The sequence below is a fragment of the Sciurus carolinensis genome, chromosome 4, assembly GCF_902686445.1.
Source record: "Sciurus carolinensis chromosome 4, mSciCar1.2, whole genome shotgun sequence".
Classification (NCBI taxonomy): Eukaryota; Metazoa; Chordata; class Mammalia; order Rodentia; family Sciuridae; genus Sciurus; species Sciurus carolinensis.
Genome location: NC_062216.1, coordinates 100,636,888 through 100,659,091, shown reverse-complemented (window position 1 = coordinate 100,659,091; position 22,204 = coordinate 100,636,888). Strand labels below are relative to the sequence as shown.

Below are 22,204 nucleotides of genomic sequence, written 5' to 3'. Positions count from 1 at the left end.
TGTAGCTTGGTTGAGTGCTTGCCTAGCACATGTGAGGCACTGGATTCAATCCTCAGCACCACATAAAAATAAATAAATAAAATAAAAGAATTGTGTCCATTCACAACTAAAAAAATTTTTAAAAACTACCCTTAATAAAATGAAAGGGTAAACATTTCAGCAAAGATATTCAAATGGCTTATAGGAAAAGAAAATAAACAAAATTATTTGTCATTAGAGAAATGCAAATTAAAAAATCAACAAAAATGGGTAACATTTCAAAATATCAACTCCACCAAGTTTTAGCAAGAATGTATTGCAACAAGAACTTTCATACACTGCTGATGGGAAAATAAAAATGATACAACTCACTTTGGAACACAGTTTGGCAATTTCTTGACGAGTTAAACATATATCTAACCACAAGATCTAACCCATCTTGTACCCAAGAGAAATAAAACATATGTCAAAGCAAAGACTTTTACATAAACTTTCACATCAGCTTTATCTGGAATAGACAAAAATAAAGGGGAAACACCAAATGTCTATCAATAGGAAAATGAGTACAATACATACAACTGAATATTACTGTGCAATAAAAAGGAATGAACTATTATTATATACAACAAATAACATGAATGGGTTTCAAAATAATTATGCTAAGTAAAAGAGTCCAAATAATAAAAATATATTTACAGTGTAAGAGGTCACTTATATAAAATTGCAAAAATACAGACTAATCTGTAGTGACAGAAAGCAGATCAGTAGTTGCCTTAGGATAGAAGTGAGGGATGGTAAGCAACTAGAGAAAGGGTTCCAAAGCTGCCCAAAGAAACTACTGGGGATGATGAATATGCTCATTATTTTTGACATATGTCAAAACTCATTAAAGTGAAAAATGTAAATAAGTTCAAATTATTGTAAGTCAATTATCCATTCATAAGATAGTTTTTTTTAAAACGATCTCAGATAAAGAAGAAACAGAAGAACCATTATGAGGCATTAAATAATATCTCTACCAAGAGGCCAGGGTAGTTTAGACTGGGATGGAATTGTGGATATATAAATATAAGGCTTATTAGAATCCAAAATTGGTAATACTTTGATGATGAAGAGGATAACAGGAGTTAATGGAAAGGAAGGAATTAAGGACAACTTTTATTTTAGCTTTAGCAAAAGAGTAAATACTGGTGCCATTTAATAACACAAAGAAGACTGGGACAGGATTAGAGTCAGAGTTTCGCATTATATTACCAAGTGTAGTTCTAACTGATTTTACAAGCTTAATGTATTTTAAAATAATAAACCAGAGTTTATACAAAAACATATAAAAAATGAAAGTAGGATGTATTAAACTACCTACCACAAATGTAAAAAGGAAGTGAGACAGAAAAAGATGATGATTATGCAACAACTTGTCAATATCTAGCATCCTCAGCATCCCACTGACTTCTCACCCTTATCCCTGAAAAAGGAAGACTACACCATCCTGTCTGTGGACACTGGGTGGCAGACCCAGGAGTATTTTGCTTCTCTATACAATTGTCTCAGGTTTCTGAATCTTAATATTTTGAGTAATGCCATTTTGTACCCTTTTAATATTTTGAGAAATGCCATTTTGTACCCTTTGAAGAAGGAAGCAAGGAAAGAAGAGGAAGGGAAGAAAAGAAAAAAGAAAAAAAGAAGAAAAGGAAAGAAATGAAAAGAAAAGAAAACACTTTGAGACCACCCATGAAACAAACACACATTTCTGGAATACCTGAAGGTGAGGAGAAAAATAGGTTATTGCATAGAAAATGTATTCAATGAAATAACTATAGAAAACTCCCTTAATCCTAGAAAACATTTGGACATTTATGAGCAGGAAGATTATAGGACCCCCAAATAAACATGACCAGAAAACATCTTCACCACAGCCAACTTGTCAAAAGCACAAAGAAAGACTTCTAAAATCTGCAAAGTGCCAAGGCACATTTCATTACATGTCCATTAGATTAACAAATTTCTCAACAAAAACCCTACAGGACAGGAAGAAATGGAATGACATATTCAAAGTCCTGAAGCAACTGTCAACTCAGCAAAGCTATTCTTCAGAAATAAAAGAAAAATATAGTCCTGGCAAGATAAGCTAAAACTAATGGAATTCATATCCACCAGACTAGCCTGCCAACAGATGCTTAAGGGAGTCCTAAATAAAATGGCAGGAATAAGCCCTTACCTATCAATGATAACCTTAAATGTAAACAAACTAAAGTTTCTAATTACAGACTGGACAGACTGGTTGAAAGGATAAAAAATAAATCAATAAAACCCCAAAAAGGGCTTGGGTTGTAGCTCAATGGTATAGCGCTTGCCTAGCACCTGTGAGGCACTGCATATGATCCTCAGCACCACATAAAAATAAATGAATAAAATAAAGGCACTGTGTCCATCTACAACTAAAATACATTTTTTAAAAAAAAAAAAAAACCAATAATATGCTGCCTACAAGAAACTCACCTTACCAGTAAAGATACACACAGACTGAAAGTGAAAAGATAGAAAATTACAACAAATCAAACCTTAAAACAAACAAGAGTACCTATACTTATATCTAACAAAACTGTAAAAAAGGTAAAGAAAGGCACTATATAATGACTAAGGGATCAATTCAACAAGAAGATACAGTAATTGTAAATCTATATGACCTAATGTTATAAACATTATTTGATCTAAATGAAGAAATAAGCTCCAGTACAATTATAGTGAGGGATTCAACAATCCACTTTTATCAATGGACAGATCACCAGACATTAATGTATATAGTTAATACCCGTTAGTAAAAATATAAAGGAAGGAAAAAATTACTAAACATATTTTTCTAAAAATATTATTTAGGTCTGTTTATATTACTAACGAATATTTGTGTCCCTTAAGATCAAATTAATAACAGAGTAGAGAGTTCTACACCTTCATTTTCTTCAGCATCTTTACCTGTTTAATCTTTCAAATAATGTTCCAAATTGTGCTAGTTTATATGATGAACTGAGATCATCTTGACTTCCATTTATTTTAGAAATCAAAGAATCAGAACAATTCACATTATTGAGCTGGAAAAATGGGAAAAATGTTATAACAGTCAATGTACATACATATAATTTTAATTATTCACAAAAATGTCACTTAAGTAAACTGCATCTATATTCAGAAATGTATTTTTTTAGTCTAAAACAAAGTAATTTTAGTTCCTCCTGAAAACAAAATACTGTTCTAACAATGGTCACCATAGCACAATGAAGGTCAAAGCCAACAGCAGCAAATTAATGTCATATGTGAATGATCATTAAGAGAGTTGAATAAACATTGAGTTACCATTTTCTCTGTTAAAAAAATCATAAAAATAAAACAAACAAAAAACATCCAGGACACCCATATCTTGAATAACTAAATATTAAATTTCTGATAGAAAATAATAGTTTGTTTCAAGGAAACAGCTTTACTAGTCTCAGTTCTTCCACTTAACTGTAATTTTAGACTGCTACTTTAATTTTTCTGAATACCAGTATCATTCAGTAAAAAGTGGGGATAAGAGCATGAAGACTGTTAAAGTAGAAAAAAATTCATTTGTTAATATAGAAGATTCTATTATAAACTTACATTATTTTGAACACTAATCTATCCAGTAAGGATAATTTATGTGGACAATTTATAACTATGTTATATTTCATTTTAAACCCAGGAACAATAAAATAGTAAGTCCAAATGAAGCCAGAACTAAAGACAGACAGTTAGTGTAGCTAGATGATCCAGTGGGATTGAGGGGAAAAAAAGGTCCAGTTTGGATCCCGAAGTTGGAGACCCCCCTTGAAGATTGCAATGTTAATGTCTCCAGAGCCCTTTGATTACCAAGATTACCTGCCTATACTACCCCTCCCAAAAGGTTGCACACAGGGAGTTGTTGTTAATGCCCCCTGGGCTGCTTTCTGCCTGGATCACTCCATTTGGCCCTTCCTCTTTCCCACGTGCTTCTCATCTTTTGGCCATCCCACCAGCATCTCCTGAGCATAATCACATATGCAGGAAGGAGAAATATAAGGGGGGAGAGAGCAAGAGAACAAAGAAAGTAAAATTCTATAAGAAGGGCAGGGTGCTCTCACTTCTTGGAATACCAGAATACCAGCCATGGCCCCCTTCTCCCTCCCAGGAGAAGTCTGTGTTACCACTTTTAAATAAAACCTGCTTATATGCTTGCCTCAGCATGCTTCTCTAATGTTCAGACTTCAACATTTGAGGAAGCAATAACCCGTGGCACCACAAAGACAATCAATTACAAAAACAGAAAACATAAAGAGCAGAGTAGAGGTGGTAGTGAGCACCTGCAATCCCAGCACTAAAAAAATAAAGATCACCTTAACACAGGAGTTTGAGATCAACCTGGCAACATAGTAAGACCCTATCACGGAAGGAAGGAAGGAAGGAAGGAAGGAAGGAAGGAAGGAAGGAAGGAAGGAAGGAAGGAAGGGAGGGAGGGAGGGAGGGAGGGAGGAAGGAAGGAAGGAAGGAAGGAAGGAAGGAAGGAAGGAAGGGAAGGAGGGAGGGAGGGAGGGAGGGAAAGAAAGAAAGAAAAAAGAAAAATTAAGACACTGAATGTCTTTGGAAAACAAACAAACAAAAAAAGACCAAAGTCAGAAGGTAGTTAACAAATGTATCTCAGTTTCAAAACACAGTGACAGAGGAGCAGAAACAAAGTTAACTTTGAAGTGAGAAATGAGCACATAAACAAAAGAAAAGAGGGGTGGAGTGGCAGAGTACTTGCCTGGCATGCATAAGGCACTGGATGTGAAACCCAGCACCACAAAGGAGAAAAACAGAGAAAGAAGAGAATATTTCATTTTAATTATTCTTACTTTTCGAGAAATCTCTACAAATAAGGTATGAAATGCTTTTCTAATAAATAATATGACACTACAACTTGGAGAAGGACATTAGCTTCTTTCTTCAGTCTTCTGCCATATTAAGTATAATAGTATTTACCTAATTATTAACCTAATAGTGTATAATATGTATAGGCAAGGAAGAGAATGGTTACATAGAAATCACACAGTGTTTTATTCTTCTAGCAAACTAATATAGCAAGGATGAGTTATAAGTTGATCTACAATGCAAGACATTATCTTAAAAATACAAAGAAAAAGTGAAATAAGCCAACTCCCCAAAATGAAAGGTTGAATGTTAAAAACCAAATGTCAAATGTTTTCTCTTTTATGTGGAAACTAACCCATGAAAAGGTGTGTGTGGAGGGTGGGGTACAAGTGCAGTGGATTAGACAAAAGGAGGGGGGATAGGGAAAGAAAAGGCAGTGGAATAAATGTAACTTTTGTATGTACATATATGAATACACCACAGTGAATCGCACCATTGAGTATATCACAATAAATTCATAAAAAAATTAAGGGTAAATAGCAGAAAGATCGATAGAGGGAAGGGAAAAGGGGGGTGGGAAAAGAAAAGGGAAAGAATAAGTACTGGGATCCTAATTAGAATAAGACATTTCCATGCTTATAAAATTATATCAAAATAGATTCTTACTGTCATATATAACTAAAAAGAACCAATAAAATAAAATTTTAAAAAATGCAAAGCAAATGGGTAGTAGAATAGCCTTCACTGCATCTTTCAAAAATTATTAGGCTCTTATTAAAGAATAGAACAGAAAACTTCATTTTCTCTTCAAGAAACAGCAAAACATACTTTAACAAATACATTAGTAAAATCTATCATATATAACTATATCATATATTATATCATATGTAACTATAATACAGAATAGTACTTAACTAAAATATGATTTTATGAACTTATAAATCATAAATTTATTATAAATTGGCATAAATAGTATACATATAAATATGGCATAAAACCACTGCATGCTAAAAGTTGAAGAAATTTAAAACTAAATACCCCTGTTAATAAACATAATGCTTATATAGCTACTTTCTTCATTACCATCATACATTAGTATAATAACTTTAATAATTTAAATTTTTGACTCTATATATTTAGTAAACCATTTCCTTGTGTATTCTGTGACAGACATAATTTAGAAGTTTAAAATTTGGATGTTTATATATATATATATATTTACCTGTGTGTGCGTGTATGTGTGTGTGTGTGTGTGTGTGTGTGTGCGTGTGTGTAGAAAACTGTGATTGAACACTGTAGTGCTACTTATTTCTATATATGTAGTTGGTTGTGGGGGCACATGTCATTATTCCAGTAACTCAGAAGACAGAGTAAAGAGGATTACAAGTTTGAAACTAATCACAGAAACTCAGTGGGACCTTATTCAAAATAAAAAAACAAACAGGGCTATGGATGTAGCTCAGTAGTACCAGGTTCAGGTCCCAGTACCACCCCAAAAATCAAAAATAAATTTGTATGTTAACTGAAGTGCTTATAAACAGATATCATCTTTCAAATCATAAAAATAATCAAGCCACCATAACCCATACTTTAAGAGATTAACTACTATGTCATCACTGAGACTGTATATTGCTAATCATAGGATGCCTTCTATATCATGCAAATTGAGTCACCATGACATCCACCAACAAATCATTTACGGTGATCCTGAACTGCTATAAAATAGACTAAACTATTTTTAACTTTTCTATCAATAATTTTCTAAAATGAATTATAATTTCAGAGGTAGTAAAGTACATTTCAGGTTTTTAATTCATGATTTTCTAAAGCAGAGAGAATTAAACTTTCGATCTAAGAGGAATCATTATCCTTAATTTATCTTCAGGCTTAGTTATATCTGTACCAATTTGCAGCCTATAATTTTAAAATCCATAAAAGAGAAAAAGCATATCATAAAAATAAAATGACATAAAATGCTAAGAACTAGGAATTCAAAATTACCTGCTCATTGTGTTTTCTTTCACATGCAAGTTTCTGAGGACTAGATGCTATTCTGGGAATTAAATTTTGTTTTGGAATATGTCTGTGAGAAGATAATTCTGCTGAAAAAGATGGTGGAGCAAAATTGCAGTTGTCTACTCTGTTGAACTGAGGTTCAAACATACTATATGAGTTCTTGACTTGAGATAACTATAAGAAAAAACATAAAATCATTTAAAATACATATTACGTAAAGAAATCAAAATAGTACAACCAGAATAAGTGAAAATGACATAGGTTGCAAGATAAAATGTCCTAAGGAAAGGCAAGTCATCATTAATTGACAGATTTATTAAGATGAGAGAAGTTATTAACTAAAATGTTACTTAGTAACTCATTTTCCTTTACTTTTCCAACTGCTAGTCCCCTCTAACCACAAGCTCCATTTCCACATGCCAATCTCTAATGAAAGGAAATCTGAGTTCCATTAAACCACAAAGTGGGTGACTAGATTGCAAGAGGTTTTTTATTGTTCTTGTTGCTGCTGTTGTTTTTATTATCACTGCCATTGTCTTTCTGATCTAATTTTAACTCTGACAAATCAAAGAAAGGAAAGAAAAGTTAGTAACAAGGCATTGGACATTAAACAAAATTTCAAGATATAATCAGAATATATGTACTTCTACTGATTAAAATTTTATTTGCTAAAATGTAGTTATCCTTTGAAAGAAAAATTATCTTGGGATTAAAGTGAGGATTAAACATCACAACTTGATACAAAATAATCTTGTCAATATGTTTGAAGAGATGAACTGCTCAAAAATCACATAAGAACACTTAAGTGAAATGTCTTCTGCAACTGTTCAGTAACAAGCAGGATCAAATGTTATTCACACAAAGGCCTAGTCACATTACCAATATTACAAAGGTATTCTCATAAACAATCCATTAAAATATACTTAAGATATGATTTTCCTATACTGAAAAGCTTTTAAAAGAATAATTTCAAAGTCTAAAATTTTGTAAAAGGATAACTAATTTCCCCCAATATTGAAAAATCAAGATTATTCAGTGATATATCACAATTGTTAAAACAACTTAAAAATTTTATAAAAATATCTCACCTGAACTTGACCAAGTTCTTCTTTACTATCTAGTTTTTGATAGTGTATACTAATGAAAAGAAAAATTTAAGGTTAAAAATATAAACAGTAATAAAAATGACTTCTTAGATATTTAAAACTCTAAGTGTTCTATACAAGCATACAAAAACACACAGAATTCTAAGAAATCATTTTAGGGTCATAATATTGCTGAGTTTTATAAAAACTGTATTAATATTAGAAACAGACATTTTTATGATAATGAAGGTGAAAGTATGTATATAAAACAACTCGGTCATTTGATAAAGGTTCTAATAGTTTCATAATATCAATTAGATAAACAAAAACAGCCTGAAGGTAAATACATTGTATATTTTCCAAATAATAAAAGTGTTGATAATAACCAGTTTAAACATCTAATAATGTAAATACCAGCTGAAACTCACTTGTTTTCTGCATCATCAAGGCAGAGTTTAGAAGGTATACAATGAGGTGACACTGGAAGTTCTAATTCATATTTCCTTGGAATCATCTTTATATCTCTATTCATATTCACGTGGAATGGTTTTTTTACAGTTTCTATAATGAAAATGTTAAATTATAGTTTAAAAACAGGAACAAAATTTTGCAAAGCACTACCTGATATATCTTATTAAATGTTCATCTTAGAAATTTTACTAAAACATTCTATACATGCTAGAAAACGTCATGACAATATTAATAACAATCATACATAAATAAAAATATCTTTTTCTCCATCTTACCTCAAGAAAGGAGCCATGTTAATTCAGTTCTATTTTCTTCCACTTCCAAGACTTTCTTGATTCCCCAACTACACATATTATTATATATTCTCACAACACTACATATTTTCTCTATCACTTTGCATACTTTATTGTACTTGATTAAATCTTTCACTAGATTTAGACTACATAGAGGAATTAGTCTTATCTCTCCTTATAGTGGTCATATTGCTTTGTCTATTCAATACTTTTACCCACTCTTCTTTATTGAGAAATGCCTTTTATATCCATCCCAACTACCTAATTCCAATGGGAACTTTCTATCTTCCTATGAAACTATCCCTATCTGTGCAAAATAATTGGTTTCGGGGTAGGCATTTGAACAAGGATAAACCAATAATGGAATCCTATACACTGAATTTTAAGTGTGTTGTACTACTAGGATGTGGCACCAGTAGCATAAGGCAACATTCTTCCATAAAAATGTGGAATGAGAGAAACAACTTTCAGTCTTTGTCAATGGCAAACCTAGAAGAGGCAAGAAGTATTAGTGTCTTAAGGCCAGGTTTTGAGCCTTAATGATGATGACTATCTAAGAGAATGAAACCAATACCTTAAGAGAAAAAGAATCTTATTAGTATTTAAGTCCCTGATTCAAGTTGTCTGAGACCCTTAACATCATCACCCTTTCTTTCACTCAATGTGTAAATGTAGTTCTTTTTTAATTTCTGCCATTAGCCCCATGAATTATGACTAATAAAGTCTTGTTTTCTATTTTACCCCTAGCACCAATGTAGTATTATTTTTAAATATATATATTTTTAGTCATAGGTGGACACAATATCTTTATTTTACTTTTATGTAGTGCTGACGATGAACCCAGTGCCTCATGCATTCCAGGCAAGTGCTTTACCACTGAGCCACAACCTCAGCCCCTTCAATTTAGTATTTACTTATAAGTAATTCAACAAACATGATGAATGAATAAATGATAGGGAAAAAGCAATGGAACTCAAGATATATTATCTGATGGCACCTTATCATTTGAAAATTGCAGAAGCAGGAAGATCACCATATCAGCTTCTTTTCTCACTAAAACAGGTCTCAGAACTTAGGAAGGCTTTTTGTGAACTTCCCCTAAACAAGGTCATAAAAATTTTCATTTAAGAGGTACCCTCCTGAGGTACCAAAATGGCAGAATAGAGATGGTGACTTTCCTAGTTGCTCCATGGTATAAAACCAAGAAAATAAACAAGCAGGTTCTCAGCAAGGCGGGTGGGGAAAAAAGTTGGGGGCTTTACTGGGAATTAATTCTGGACATTTAAAGCAGATCAGGGACTCAGGAAATGGATAAAAAAAAGAAGAAATTCCCTGCCTGACTAACAGAAAGGTGCACTGCACAATATCCTTATGTAGGGGGAAAACACCCCATTCTCCAGGCTCTGTACAGAGGACAGAGGAAAGAACCATTTTGCAGCTGCATTGGGGGAGCCAGCAGCTAGGGGAGCAAATTCCTGGCAAACCCAAGGTTGGCCAAAAATAAAGGACTGGCAAACCATTCCCTAGGACACAAAGTGTCCCTAAGTGACCAGGAGAAAATCAAGCCTGGAGAGGGGTTTACAGGTCTTAGGAATCTACCTGGCTCCCCACCCTCCTCCTCCAGACTGACTGTTTGAAGGACCAGTTAGGAAAGACATGCCTAACTGGGAATTCAAAAGGGCAAGGGCAAAACTGATTGACTTTGGAGACTTAACAGGAGAGACCAGAAAACGCGGGGCTACAGAGGGGATGTGGCTCCTCTATCACATGAGTTGAGTCCAGGGGAGATCCCTTAGAGGCAGTCTCTCAGCATGAACTAGCAATTGCTGGGCTCGGAAGGTGCACAGATTTAAAATCTTCAGACCAAACACCATGAAGAACCTGAACCCTATTTAAGCCTGAACCCCCATCTCCAGTAGTTCCTCCTGTGGGATTTCCCTTCACACTCCAGCAATCCCACCTAAGCAGTGGAGAAGGAAAGCTAAAAATCATTTGAAATTCACAGAAACAATTCTTTAACTTTTCATAGAGTTTTTTTTAATTTTTACTTTTTTTCTTTTTTCTTTTCTCTGTTCAATTGTGAACTGATTGGTTCATGAACATTTATACATATTCATACCTGTTTCTTTTTTCACATTTATAGCATTTTTTAAGGCAATTATTTTTCATGGATCAGTATTTTGAGGAGTAGGATGTTTGATTAGTACAATTCGGTTATATTTTAGCATATTTCTATTGTAAAATTTTTATGTTATACATTTTTCTCTCACTTATCTCTTTCCCTTGATATTCTTTATCCTCTGTCTACTGCTAGCAACCAATTTCTATTATTCTTTATTTCATATTTCCTTTAATTTTTTAACTTCTATTTTCTCTCCTCCTCCCTCATAATCATCACATCCTACATCGCTAGTTCTATCATTGTTAACTACCTGAAACTGTGAAATATTTTGTAAACTTACTGCTCTTCCCATGGGCAATAACTGTTCATATCATTTTTTATTGTGTCAATTAATATTGTAGATGCCATATCAGGAATTATTGGTTTAATGCTGTGAATTGTTTGCACTGATGGTTGTTTTCATCTGTTTCTCCCTAAAGTGTGAGGTACTGGAAACTTCAGGGACACTATAATCAACAGGGTAGAAACTCTACTGCCTCAAATCCATACTGTTACACAAACAACATGAAAAAGGGAACAAAAGACCCAAACAAACCAAGTTACTTCAATAAAAGAATCAATTGACACCACAGTGGAAAAAAAGTCAGAGGAGTTCAGAATGTTCACAGTTAAACTTAATGGTGAGGTAAAAGATGATGTAGAGAGAGAAATCAGAGAGAAAATACACAAAGTGAAAGATCATTTTAATAAAGAGATAGTCTGAAAAAAAAAACAAGAAGAAATCCTCAAAATTAAGGAATCAATAAAACAAATTAAAAATTCATTGAAAAGCATCATCAGTGGACTAAACCACTTGGAAGGCAGAGTTTCAGACAAATAAGACAAAATATATAACCTACAAAATAAAGTTGACCAAGGAGAAAAGATGTTAAGAGACCATGAACAGAATTTCCAAGAAATACAGGATAACATGAAAAAAAATCACACTTAAGATTTACTGGGATAGATGAAGGCTCAGAAATACAAATCAAAGGAATGCACAATCTTTTTAATGCAAAAAATATCTGAAAATTTTTCCAAACCTTAATAATGAAATGAAAATTCAAATACACAATGCATACAATCCCAAATATACAAAATTACAAGATATTCACATCACAGCACATTATTGGAAAATGCCTAATATACATAATATAGAGTGTTAAAGGCTACCAGAGAAAAATGATTGGCTACATTTAGAGAGAAAACAACTCAGATCTCAAATGATCTCTCAGCTAAGAGATATTGGAGTAACATATACCAAATTCTGAAAGAATATGGATGAAAACGTAGAACACTATACCGAACAAAATTAAGCTTCAGAGCTGACCACGAAATAAAAAACTACCATGAAAAACAAAAGTTAAAAGAATTCACTAGAAAACTGCACTATAAAACATATTTAAATAGATATTTTATAAAGAAGAAATGAAAAATCTAAGTGAAAACCAGCAAAGGGAGGACATACACTAGGAGAATAATCAAAGGAGAAACTAATTCAAATTAAAAACCAGAAATAAATCAAAATGACAGTGAATAAAAATCATTTCTCAATAATAACACTGAATGTAAATGGCCTAAACTCATCAATCAAAAGACAAAAGACTAGCAGATTGGATTAAAAACAAGAGTCAACAATATGTTGTCTCCAAGAGATTTACCTCACAGGTAATAATGTCCAGAGACTAAAGGTATAAGGATGGGAAAAAATATGTCATTCACATGAATGTCATAACAACCAAGGATTTCTATCCTCATATAAGATAAAGTGGACTTCAAGTCAAAGTTAGTCAGAAGGGACAAAGAAGGTCATTTCATATTGCTTAAGGGAATTATACAACAAGAAGATATGACAATCTTAAATATTTATGCCCCAAACATGGGAGCATCTACATACATCAAATAAACCCTTCTCAAGTCCAAGAATTAAATAGAGCAGAACACAATAATACCGGATGACTTTAACATGCTTCTCTTACCACTGCATAGATCGTGCAAATAAAACTAAATAAAGAAGTTATAGAATTAAAAAGTACAATTAATAATATAGATTTAACAGACATAGACTATTTCACCCATCAATGATTGAATATACTTTCTTCTCAGCAGCACCTGGATCTTTCTCTAAACTAGACCACATGTTATGGCACAAAACAACTCTAAGCAAATACAAAAAAAAAAAAACAGATAATACTTTGTATTTTATCAGATCATAATGGAATGAAATTAGAAATCAATAGTAAAATAAAAAATAGAAGCTACTCTAACAAGTGGAGACTAAATTGAATGACCTATAGAGAGTAGAAGAAATCAGGGATGAAATAAAAAAAAAAAAAAACAGAGGTAATGAGAATAGTCATACAACATATCAAAATCTCTGGGACACTATGAAGGCAGGGCTAAGAGGAAAGTTCACTGAATTGAGCTCATTCATTAAAAGAATAGAAAGTCAACAATAAATAACCTAACATTACATCTGAAAGCCCTAAAAAGGAACAAATCAATACCAAAAGCAGAAGACAGGAAATAATTAAAATCAGAGCTAAAATCAATGATAATGAAACAAAAGAAATAATAAAATAAAAAAAATTGACTCTTTGAAAATATAAATAAAATTGGTAAACCCTTAGCCAAGCTAATGAAGAAAAAGAAAAAACTCAAAAGACTAAAATTCATGATGAAATGAGAAATAACACAATGGACAATACTGAAAACAGATGATAATCAGATCCTATTTTGAAAATTTATTCTCTAATAAAATAGAAAATTCTGAAGACATCTACAAATTTCTAGAGACATATGACCTACCCAAATTAGGAGGACAGAAAATTTAAACAGATCAAATTCAAGCAATGAAAATGAAGACACCATCAAAAGCCAACCAACAAAGAAAAGTTCAGAACCACATGGATTTTCAGTCAAGTTCTACAAGGCCTTCCAAGAACTAACACCAATACTCCTCAAATTATTCCATGAAATAGACAGGGAAAAAACCCTTCCAAACTCATTCTACGAAGCTAGTATCACTGATGACAAAACCAGACAAGAACATATCAAGGAAAGAAAACTTCATACCAATATCCCTAATAAACATAAATGCAAAAATTCTTAATAAAATACTGGCAAATTGCATACAAAAACATATTAAAAAGATAGTGCACCATGGCCAAGTGGGGTTCATCCCAGGGATGCAAGGTTAGTTCAACATATGAAAATCAATAAACATATTTCATCACATCAATAGACTTAAAGAATCATGTGATTACCTCAATAAATACAGAAAAAGCTTTGATGAAATACAGCATCCATTCATACTCAAAACACTAGCAAAACTAGGGATAGTAGAAACATACCTCAACATTGTAAAAGCTATATATGCTAAATCCCAGGCCAATATCATTCTAAATGGAGAAAAAAATGAAAGCATTCCCTCTAAAAACTGGAACAAGGCAGGGATGCCCTCTTTCACCACTTCTATACAACATAATCCTTGAAACTCTAACCAGACAGAAGAAAAATTAAAGGGATATGAATAGAAAAAGAAGAACTCAAACTATCCCTATTTGCTGATGACAAGAATCTGTATTTAGAAGACCCAAAAATCTCCACCAGAAAACTACTAGAACTCATAAATGAATTCAGCAAAGTCAGGATATAAAATTAACAACCATAAATCAACTGCATTCCTATACATCAGTGATGAATCGACTGAAAGAGAAATTAGGAAAACCATTCCATTTACAATTGCCTCAAAAAAAAAAGTATCTGTGAATCAGTCTAACAAAAGAGGTGAAAGACCTCTACAATAAAAACTACAGGGCTGGGGAGATAGCTCAGTTGGTAGAATGCTTGCCTTGCAAGAATGAGGCCCTGGGTTCGATCCCCAGCACTGCCAAAAAAAAAAAAAAAAAACAAAAACAAAAACAAAAAACTACTGAACACTAAAGAAAGAAATTGAAGAAAACTTTAGAAGATGGAAAGATCTCCCATGTTCTTGAATAGGTTGAATTAATATTGATAAAAAGACCATACTACCAAAAGTGCTATGCAGATTTAATGAAATTCCTATTAAAATCCCAATGACATTCTTCATAGAAATTGACAAAGCAGTCATGAAATTCATTTGAAAAAATAAGAGGTTTAGGACAGCCAAAGCAATCCTCAGCAAGAGAAATGAGGCTTCACAATACCAGACCTTAAATTATTCTACAGAGCTGTATGTAACAAAAACAGCATGCTAATCACCAAAACATACATGAAGACCAATGTAATAAAAGACAAAAGAGACAAAAACCACATAAATACAGTTATCTCATACTACACAAAGGCACCATAAACATACATTGGAGAAAAGATAGCCTCTTCAACAAATGGTGCTGGGAAAACTGGAAATGTATATATAGCAGAATGAAATTGAACCACTATCTTTTCACCTTGCACAAAACTTGACTGAAAGTTGATCAAGGACCTGGGCATTAGACCCTGCACCTACTAGAAGAAAATGTAGGCCCAACTCTCAATCATGTTGACTTAGGAACCAACTTCCTCTATAAGGCTCCTAAATTGCAAGAAGTGAAATCAAGAATAAATAAGTGGGAAGTTATCAAACTAAAAAGCTTCTTCATAGCAAGGAAAACAATCAAGAACATGAACAGAGAGCCTACAGAATATGAGAAAATCTTTGCCACCTGCACCTCATGTAGAACATTTACCTCCAAGATACATAAAGAACTCAAAAAACTTAACACCAAAAAAATAAATAACCCAATCAATAAATGGGCAAAGGAACTGAAAAGACACTTCACAGAAGAAGAAATCCGACTGGTCAACACATTTATAAAAATATATTTAGCATCTCTAGCAATTAGAGAAATGCAAATTAAAACTACACTATGATTTTATCTCACTCCAGTCAGTAACAATTACAAAGAATACAAGTAACAATATATGTTGTTGAGGTGTGGGGGAGAAAGGTTTACTCATACGATGCTGGTAGGATTGCAAATTGGTGCAACCACTCTGGAAAGCAATATGGAGATTCCTTAGAAAACTGGGAATGGAACCACCATTTGATCCAATTTTCCCACTCCTCAGTATATACTAAAAGGAGTTAAAATTAGCATTCTACAGTCATGCAGGCACATCAGTGTTTGTAGCAACTCAATTCACGATAGCTAAGCTATGGAACCAACCTAGTTTCCCTTCAATAGATGAATGGGGGGAAAAAAGTGGTATATGTACACAATGGAATGTTTCTCAGCCATAAAGAAGAATGACATTATGGCATTTGCCAGTAAGTGGACGGAACTGCAGAATATCATGTTAAGTGAAATAAGTCAATCCCCAAAATCCAGAGACAGAATGTTCTCTCTGATATATGAATGCTTACACACAAAAAGGGGATATGGGAGGGAAGAACAGAAATACATTAAATTGGACAAAGGAGAATGAAGGGAAGGGAGGGGGAATGGGAATAGGAAAGACAGTAGAATGAATCAGACAAAACTTTACTATGTTCCTATGTAAATACACGACCTATATAACTCCACATCATGTACAACCACAAGAATATCCTGTTATACTTCATAAATGTATATGTCAAAATATATTCTACTGTTATGTATATCTAAACAGAACAAATTTGAAATTAAAAAAAGAGGTACACTTCTGATTATTAGGGACTTGGAAAGAAGATGGGGTGAAAGTAGAAGTGTAGAAGGGTGGATAGATATGATCAATGCATAATGTATGCCTATATGAAAATATCGCAGGGAATCCCATTAAAATATAAATTAATATGTATTCATAATTATAGTAATTGAAAACAGATTTTCTTCTTATACCTTAAGGATATATTATCCTTTTCAATTTTTTAAAAATATTTTTATTATGCTGGGTATAGTGTCTAGTTCTTCATACATGCTAGGTTAGCATTCTACCACTGAGTTACACCAGTCAAAACATACTTCTGTCTGAAGACATAAGTAACAAATAAGCCCCTTAACCAACAGCCCTTGTTAAGTTCCTCTTAGGTTATTATCATTAGTTCATTTTTTTAAAACCAATCATGCTTCTCCATAGCCATCTACTTCTTTATCAAATCGTACACAGATTTACTGAATTATTTGGGCCTTAATTTTCTTATAAAGGCACTCATGTCACATAAAACATATTAGATAAATCTGTACACTTTTGTTAATCTCTCTCTTTTACATGACAGAGCAATTTGTCTATCATAGAGAAAACAGATATGACATGGCTGGGGTCTCAGTCATGAACCTAGTGGAAGGAAGGAAAATATTTTTCCTGTCCTACAAAAGGTAATAAAGGTAAATACATTCAATTTACAGTAAGAAGTTTTATTCCCAAGTTCATATATAACACATTTCTTTTTAAAGTATAACTGAATGTACTTGAGCAAACTGTCATTCTTGGAGGGAGAAAGAAAAAATTGGGGAGAAAGTAAACAAGGAGTTACTAATATTCTGATCAATTTATATTCCTCTTGGAATTGTCTTATTTTTAAGCTCTCATTTTTGCACTTGCTTAAAACAATAAATACCAGATATATTTACATATGTTAGTTTCTCAAGAGAGGGAAAAATACTGATTAGCCTTTTGGTTACTTGAAGTGCAGGAGAAAATAGACATTATGTTTAAGCAGCATCATGGGAGCGTGTAAGAAGTAAGTAGTTCAATTTTTTGAGACAGGAAACCAGTCGTGGAGGGAGAAATCTCTGCTATTCTTTTAAAATAAATACTCTAAATGTAAAAGACAGTAAACATATTTATTATTCCCTGTTCTCTAGTTAAACTCTGGTGACACTCTGCCTAGAAAAAAATAATGTAATAATTGCAACAAGTGCATTATAGTAATTAAAGCTATAACTAATAAATTAATTTTATATAACACATACATAACCTAAATATAAAAATAAATGGATTAAGCAACAAAGATTTTAAGCAAATGTTCTAATTTAAAGTGCACCTAAGTTTTAAATTAATTTTCTGAAAGTTTTGAGTTCTAAAACTGCAAATTAATTAGAAAGCAAAATGTTATTATGATCACATTAAGGTCTAAACAAAATGCTATTGGAAAGACTTACCGGGTGTTTTCTTCTTACAAGATATCTGATTTACCATATGTAGGTTAAGAAGGTCTAAACTGACAGTGGAATTTTTTGCAGGGGATGAGACTCCCAGTAATTTCATTTTTGATTTTAACCTGTTTCTTTCAAAGTATTCCTAAAATAATTTACAATGTTAAAAATTAATTCAATGAAGTAACTTAAGGCAGTATCATAAATCATAAAAAGCACTAATGATATTAAATCATTGACTCCATATTTGTATATTTTGTGACACTACTTTTATATATATACATAGGAATTAAAACTAATCATAATAACATAACTTGCTTAAAAACTCTAAAATTTCACAGCATTTTATAAAGTTTCTCGTTATGCATAATATTTTTAAATAGAACTTTTAAAAAACTATTCCCCGGTATCAAAATATTAGAAATTATCTATATGCAGAGTACAAAGAAAAACTCTGGCCAGGTACAATGACACACACCTGTAATCCCAGTGGCTAAGGAGGCTGAGGCTGGAGGATTGATAGTTCAAAGCAAGCCTCAGCAACTTAGGGAGGCCCTGAGCAACTCAGTGAGATCCTGTCTCTAAATAAAATATAAAAAGGGCTGGAACATGGGTCAGTGGTTAAATGCCCCTGGGTTTAATCCCTGTTATAAAAAAAAATTCTGACAGGTTAAAAATCTGTTCTAAAAGTTATGCTACCGTATAAATATAAAAATGCCTTGAAGATATACGCAGCTAAGTGTCATTAAAAGTCAAACTATGTAAGAACTATCTGCAATCAGAGTCAATTTAGTTCACTGTATTATCCTTCCATTATTCCTAGAAGGTTGTTTTAAGAAAGACAGATTTGCACATAAATATCATTGTCATTCAGGCTTTATTTTCTTCCTGCTTGAACTATAATTATTCTTCCTTTTTTTTCAAACTACATCCTTAATTGACCAAATTCCCAAAGGCACTGATTTGTGTAATATTTACTGAGCAAATATTATGTGCTACACACTGTAAAAAACTATCTTTAAATACCTTGTGTTCCATTAAATAATCCATAATACAATACCATAAGCTTGCTTAACATGTGAGTAGTTAGAAGGGAAAAGTCTAACGAAAAATCTTAACATAAGAGTAATACTTCCAAATGATTACTTATCAGATTTTCAAAAGGGTGAGGTTCATTCACATTAACTTCTTGGAATACTTTCAATTACAATCAACTTTAAAGGTTGTAAAAAACTTGTAATAACTATAAAAGACTTGCCAATTATCAAACAAAACAGTAAATGTTCTCATATAAAATATATCATAGATAAAAGGTATATATTCATATTTCATTTGAGTAATTGACAACCCTAAATTCGACTAAACTGTCTTTTGAAAGATCACAGTATGATTCAGTAAAGAAACAGCAGAACCCTCAGGGTACAAATATTTTCACTCTTAAAAAAAATTCACTGCTGGGCGTGGTGGCACATGCCTATAATCCCAGCAGCTCAGAACACTGAGGCAGGAGGACTGCAATTTCCAAGCAATACTCAACAATTTAGTGAGACCCTATCTCAGAAGTAAAAAAAAAAAAAAAAAAAAAAAAGCTGGAAATGCAACTCAGTGATTCCCTGGGTTCAATCCCTGAAATGAGGGAGAAAAAAAAAAAGGAAGAAAGAAAAATTGACTATCAATTCTAGATCTTATAATTGATGGTGTCTTGGAATTAAGAATATTATTTCTTGAGGCACTGTATTTTGTGATGGAAAAAATCATAGGGAAACAGTGACACAATTACAACCAAATATGATAAAGGATGATATAAAATCCTCAGGAAGGGTAATGTTACAGGGTGGGGGAATGGGGAGGATGGGCAGATAGAGGGGCAGAAGGACTAGGATTTTTTGGGGGGGTACCAGGAATTGAACTCAAGGGCACTTGACCACTGAACCACATCCCCAGTCCTATTTTGAATTTTATTTAGAGACAGGGTCTCAATGAGTTGCTTAGCACCTCAATTTTGCTGAGGCTAGCTTTGAACTCGTGATCCTCCTGCCTCAGCCTCTTGAGCTGCTGGGATTACAGGTGTGCGCCACCACACCCAGCAGGGTTAGGACGTTTTTTTAGGAAATGATTTCTAAGATAGATGCACGTCAGAGTTAGCCAAAGAGAACAGAAATATAAGGTTCCAAGAACAAGGGAAAACTACAAAGATTGTCTTTGAATGGAGTAGCCTTGATTCTAGGAAACACTTCTGGAGAGGTTTATCCCTACTCAAGCTACTATGGTAGCCCTAATCTCCATTCCTACAAAGGACAAAAGTATGTTACTGATTTACCTGACATAACTGGGTTCAATTTTTCTATCAAGTCTTACTTAGTAGAAAAAGTAGAAACAATCTGAAGAAAATTAAGAAAACTTTCAGAAAACCAGAAATCAAATTTTAACTTAGTTATTAAAAAAAAAAGGAATAACCAAAGATAGAAATAAAATTCAGAGACTGAATCAAAGAAAGTGTGGGATCAGTTTGTTTAAGGATGAAGGGAATGGCAGACCACATTGGAAATGATGTCATAGTAAAGTAAGTTATACTGAAAAACATTCTTTTGATTCAAATAATATAAAGTTCACGTTGACATTAACAAGAATTCTACAGTGAGCAGAGTGAGAACTAAATGTTTGGTGAGAGTGAAGGACCACAGTACAAAAGAGAAAGGATTCAAAGAAGGCAACTATGCTGCCTTCATTGACAATCCTTTTCATTTAAATTTTAGTACCTTTGACAGTATTAATATACTAGGTTTCTGTTTCTTTGTTTTCACTGCTTTGGATTTTTTGTGAAAGGAATCTTATTGTTTGGTTTCTTCTGTGAGGTACTTCATTTGCTCAACATTATGTCCTTGAGATTGATCCACCCTAATTACACAAAGTCAATACATACCATTACTTGAATATACCATAATTTGTTTAATAATTCTACTATTAATGGGTGTTTAGGTTATTCCCCTTATTCCTCCCTCTCCATGCACTTCTTTTTTCTCCTTCTTGTTTCTCTTTTTTTTTTTTTTGCTATTTTAACAATAAAAGTGACCCAAACAATCTTATACATATCTCCAAGTACACGTGTACAAGAGAGTTAGTTTCAGACATACACTGCTCAGTAATACATACTCAACTTCACTACATAACGCAATTGGTAAAATAAAATAAGACAAACTGAAGTAGGACAAAGGACATGAGACCATTATAGTACTTTAGGCAATAAATGATGATGTGAATTATAGCACTGATACTACAGGTAGTGAGAAGAGATCAGATTTGGAATACACCTTAGAACTAGAAGGACACAAAGAATCAACAATGATCTTTAAAGCTCTGCCTGAGCGAAATGGGTATTTAAACAGCTATCTACAAGGATGAAGACTAAAGAAAGGTGATCTTCTAGTTTCACTTAGGTGAATCTATTAGTAGAAAATGTTTCAGAAGAATAGTGAGAAGATCACTATTCACATAAGAATAACACACATAAAAATATATTTTCCTCACCTTTTGTTTTCTCCTTTCCTGCTTGATCAGAATCCTGGTCCTAAAAATGGAAACAAGAGAGATGATACAGTGATTAAAGAAATGACTGTAAAGACAACTGCCATTTTAGTTGAATTAAAGACTTGAAATTAAAATAGTAAAATGTAATGATCTGTGCATTATTTTCTTTTTCTAATTTTTAAAAATTTGTTTGGTTGTCAGTGGAACTTTATTTATTTTTATGCAGTGCTGAGAATCAAACCCAGTGCCTCACACATGCTAAACAAGTGCTCTACCACTGAGCTACAACCCCAGTCCAATTGCATTATTTTCTAAAAAGAAACTATTAAAATATTATTAATGTATTTATAGTATATATTTCACAAAATTTTCCTAGGAAATCCAAGATAAAATTAAAAATGTATAATCCAGCACAAAAATAAATCTCACTTATAAAACCAAGATAACAAAGAAAAATTAATGTATTAGAAAAGATCTATCATTGAAATAGTTCTTCTGATAGCAATATCCTTGGTCAAAATTTCTGTTTTCTTTGCCTTTTTTGTATTTAAACATTCTACTAAAATCAACAGGGAATAAAGAAAAGGTAAAAATCTACTTAAGATCCAAGGAAATGTTTAATGTCAAATTCAGATACATTAATAAATCAGTTATCTGTACTTTAAACAT

The 22,204-nt window shown here is 32.7% G+C and overlaps 1 protein-coding gene across 1 annotated transcript in view; it reads right to left on the bottom strand.

Moving 5' to 3' along the window:
* The window catches only part of C4H12orf40 (chromosome 4 C12orf40 homolog), a 61,404-nt gene that overhangs the window by 21,662 nt on the left and 17,538 nt on the right, over positions 1-22,204 (bottom strand). The window contains exons 2-7 of the mRNA XM_047548590.1: positions 21,536-21,575; positions 18,014-18,152; positions 8,411-8,543; positions 7,986-8,034; positions 6,883-7,071; positions 2,953-3,068 (exon numbers count right to left, since the gene is read on the bottom strand). Coding sequence (XP_047404546.1) covers positions 2,953-3,068; positions 6,883-7,071; positions 7,986-8,034; positions 8,411-8,543; positions 18,014-18,152; positions 21,536-21,575 — 666 coding nt within the window. The remainder of the gene's footprint in view (positions 1-2,952; positions 3,069-6,882; positions 7,072-7,985; positions 8,035-8,410; positions 8,544-18,013; positions 18,153-21,535; positions 21,576-22,204) is intronic.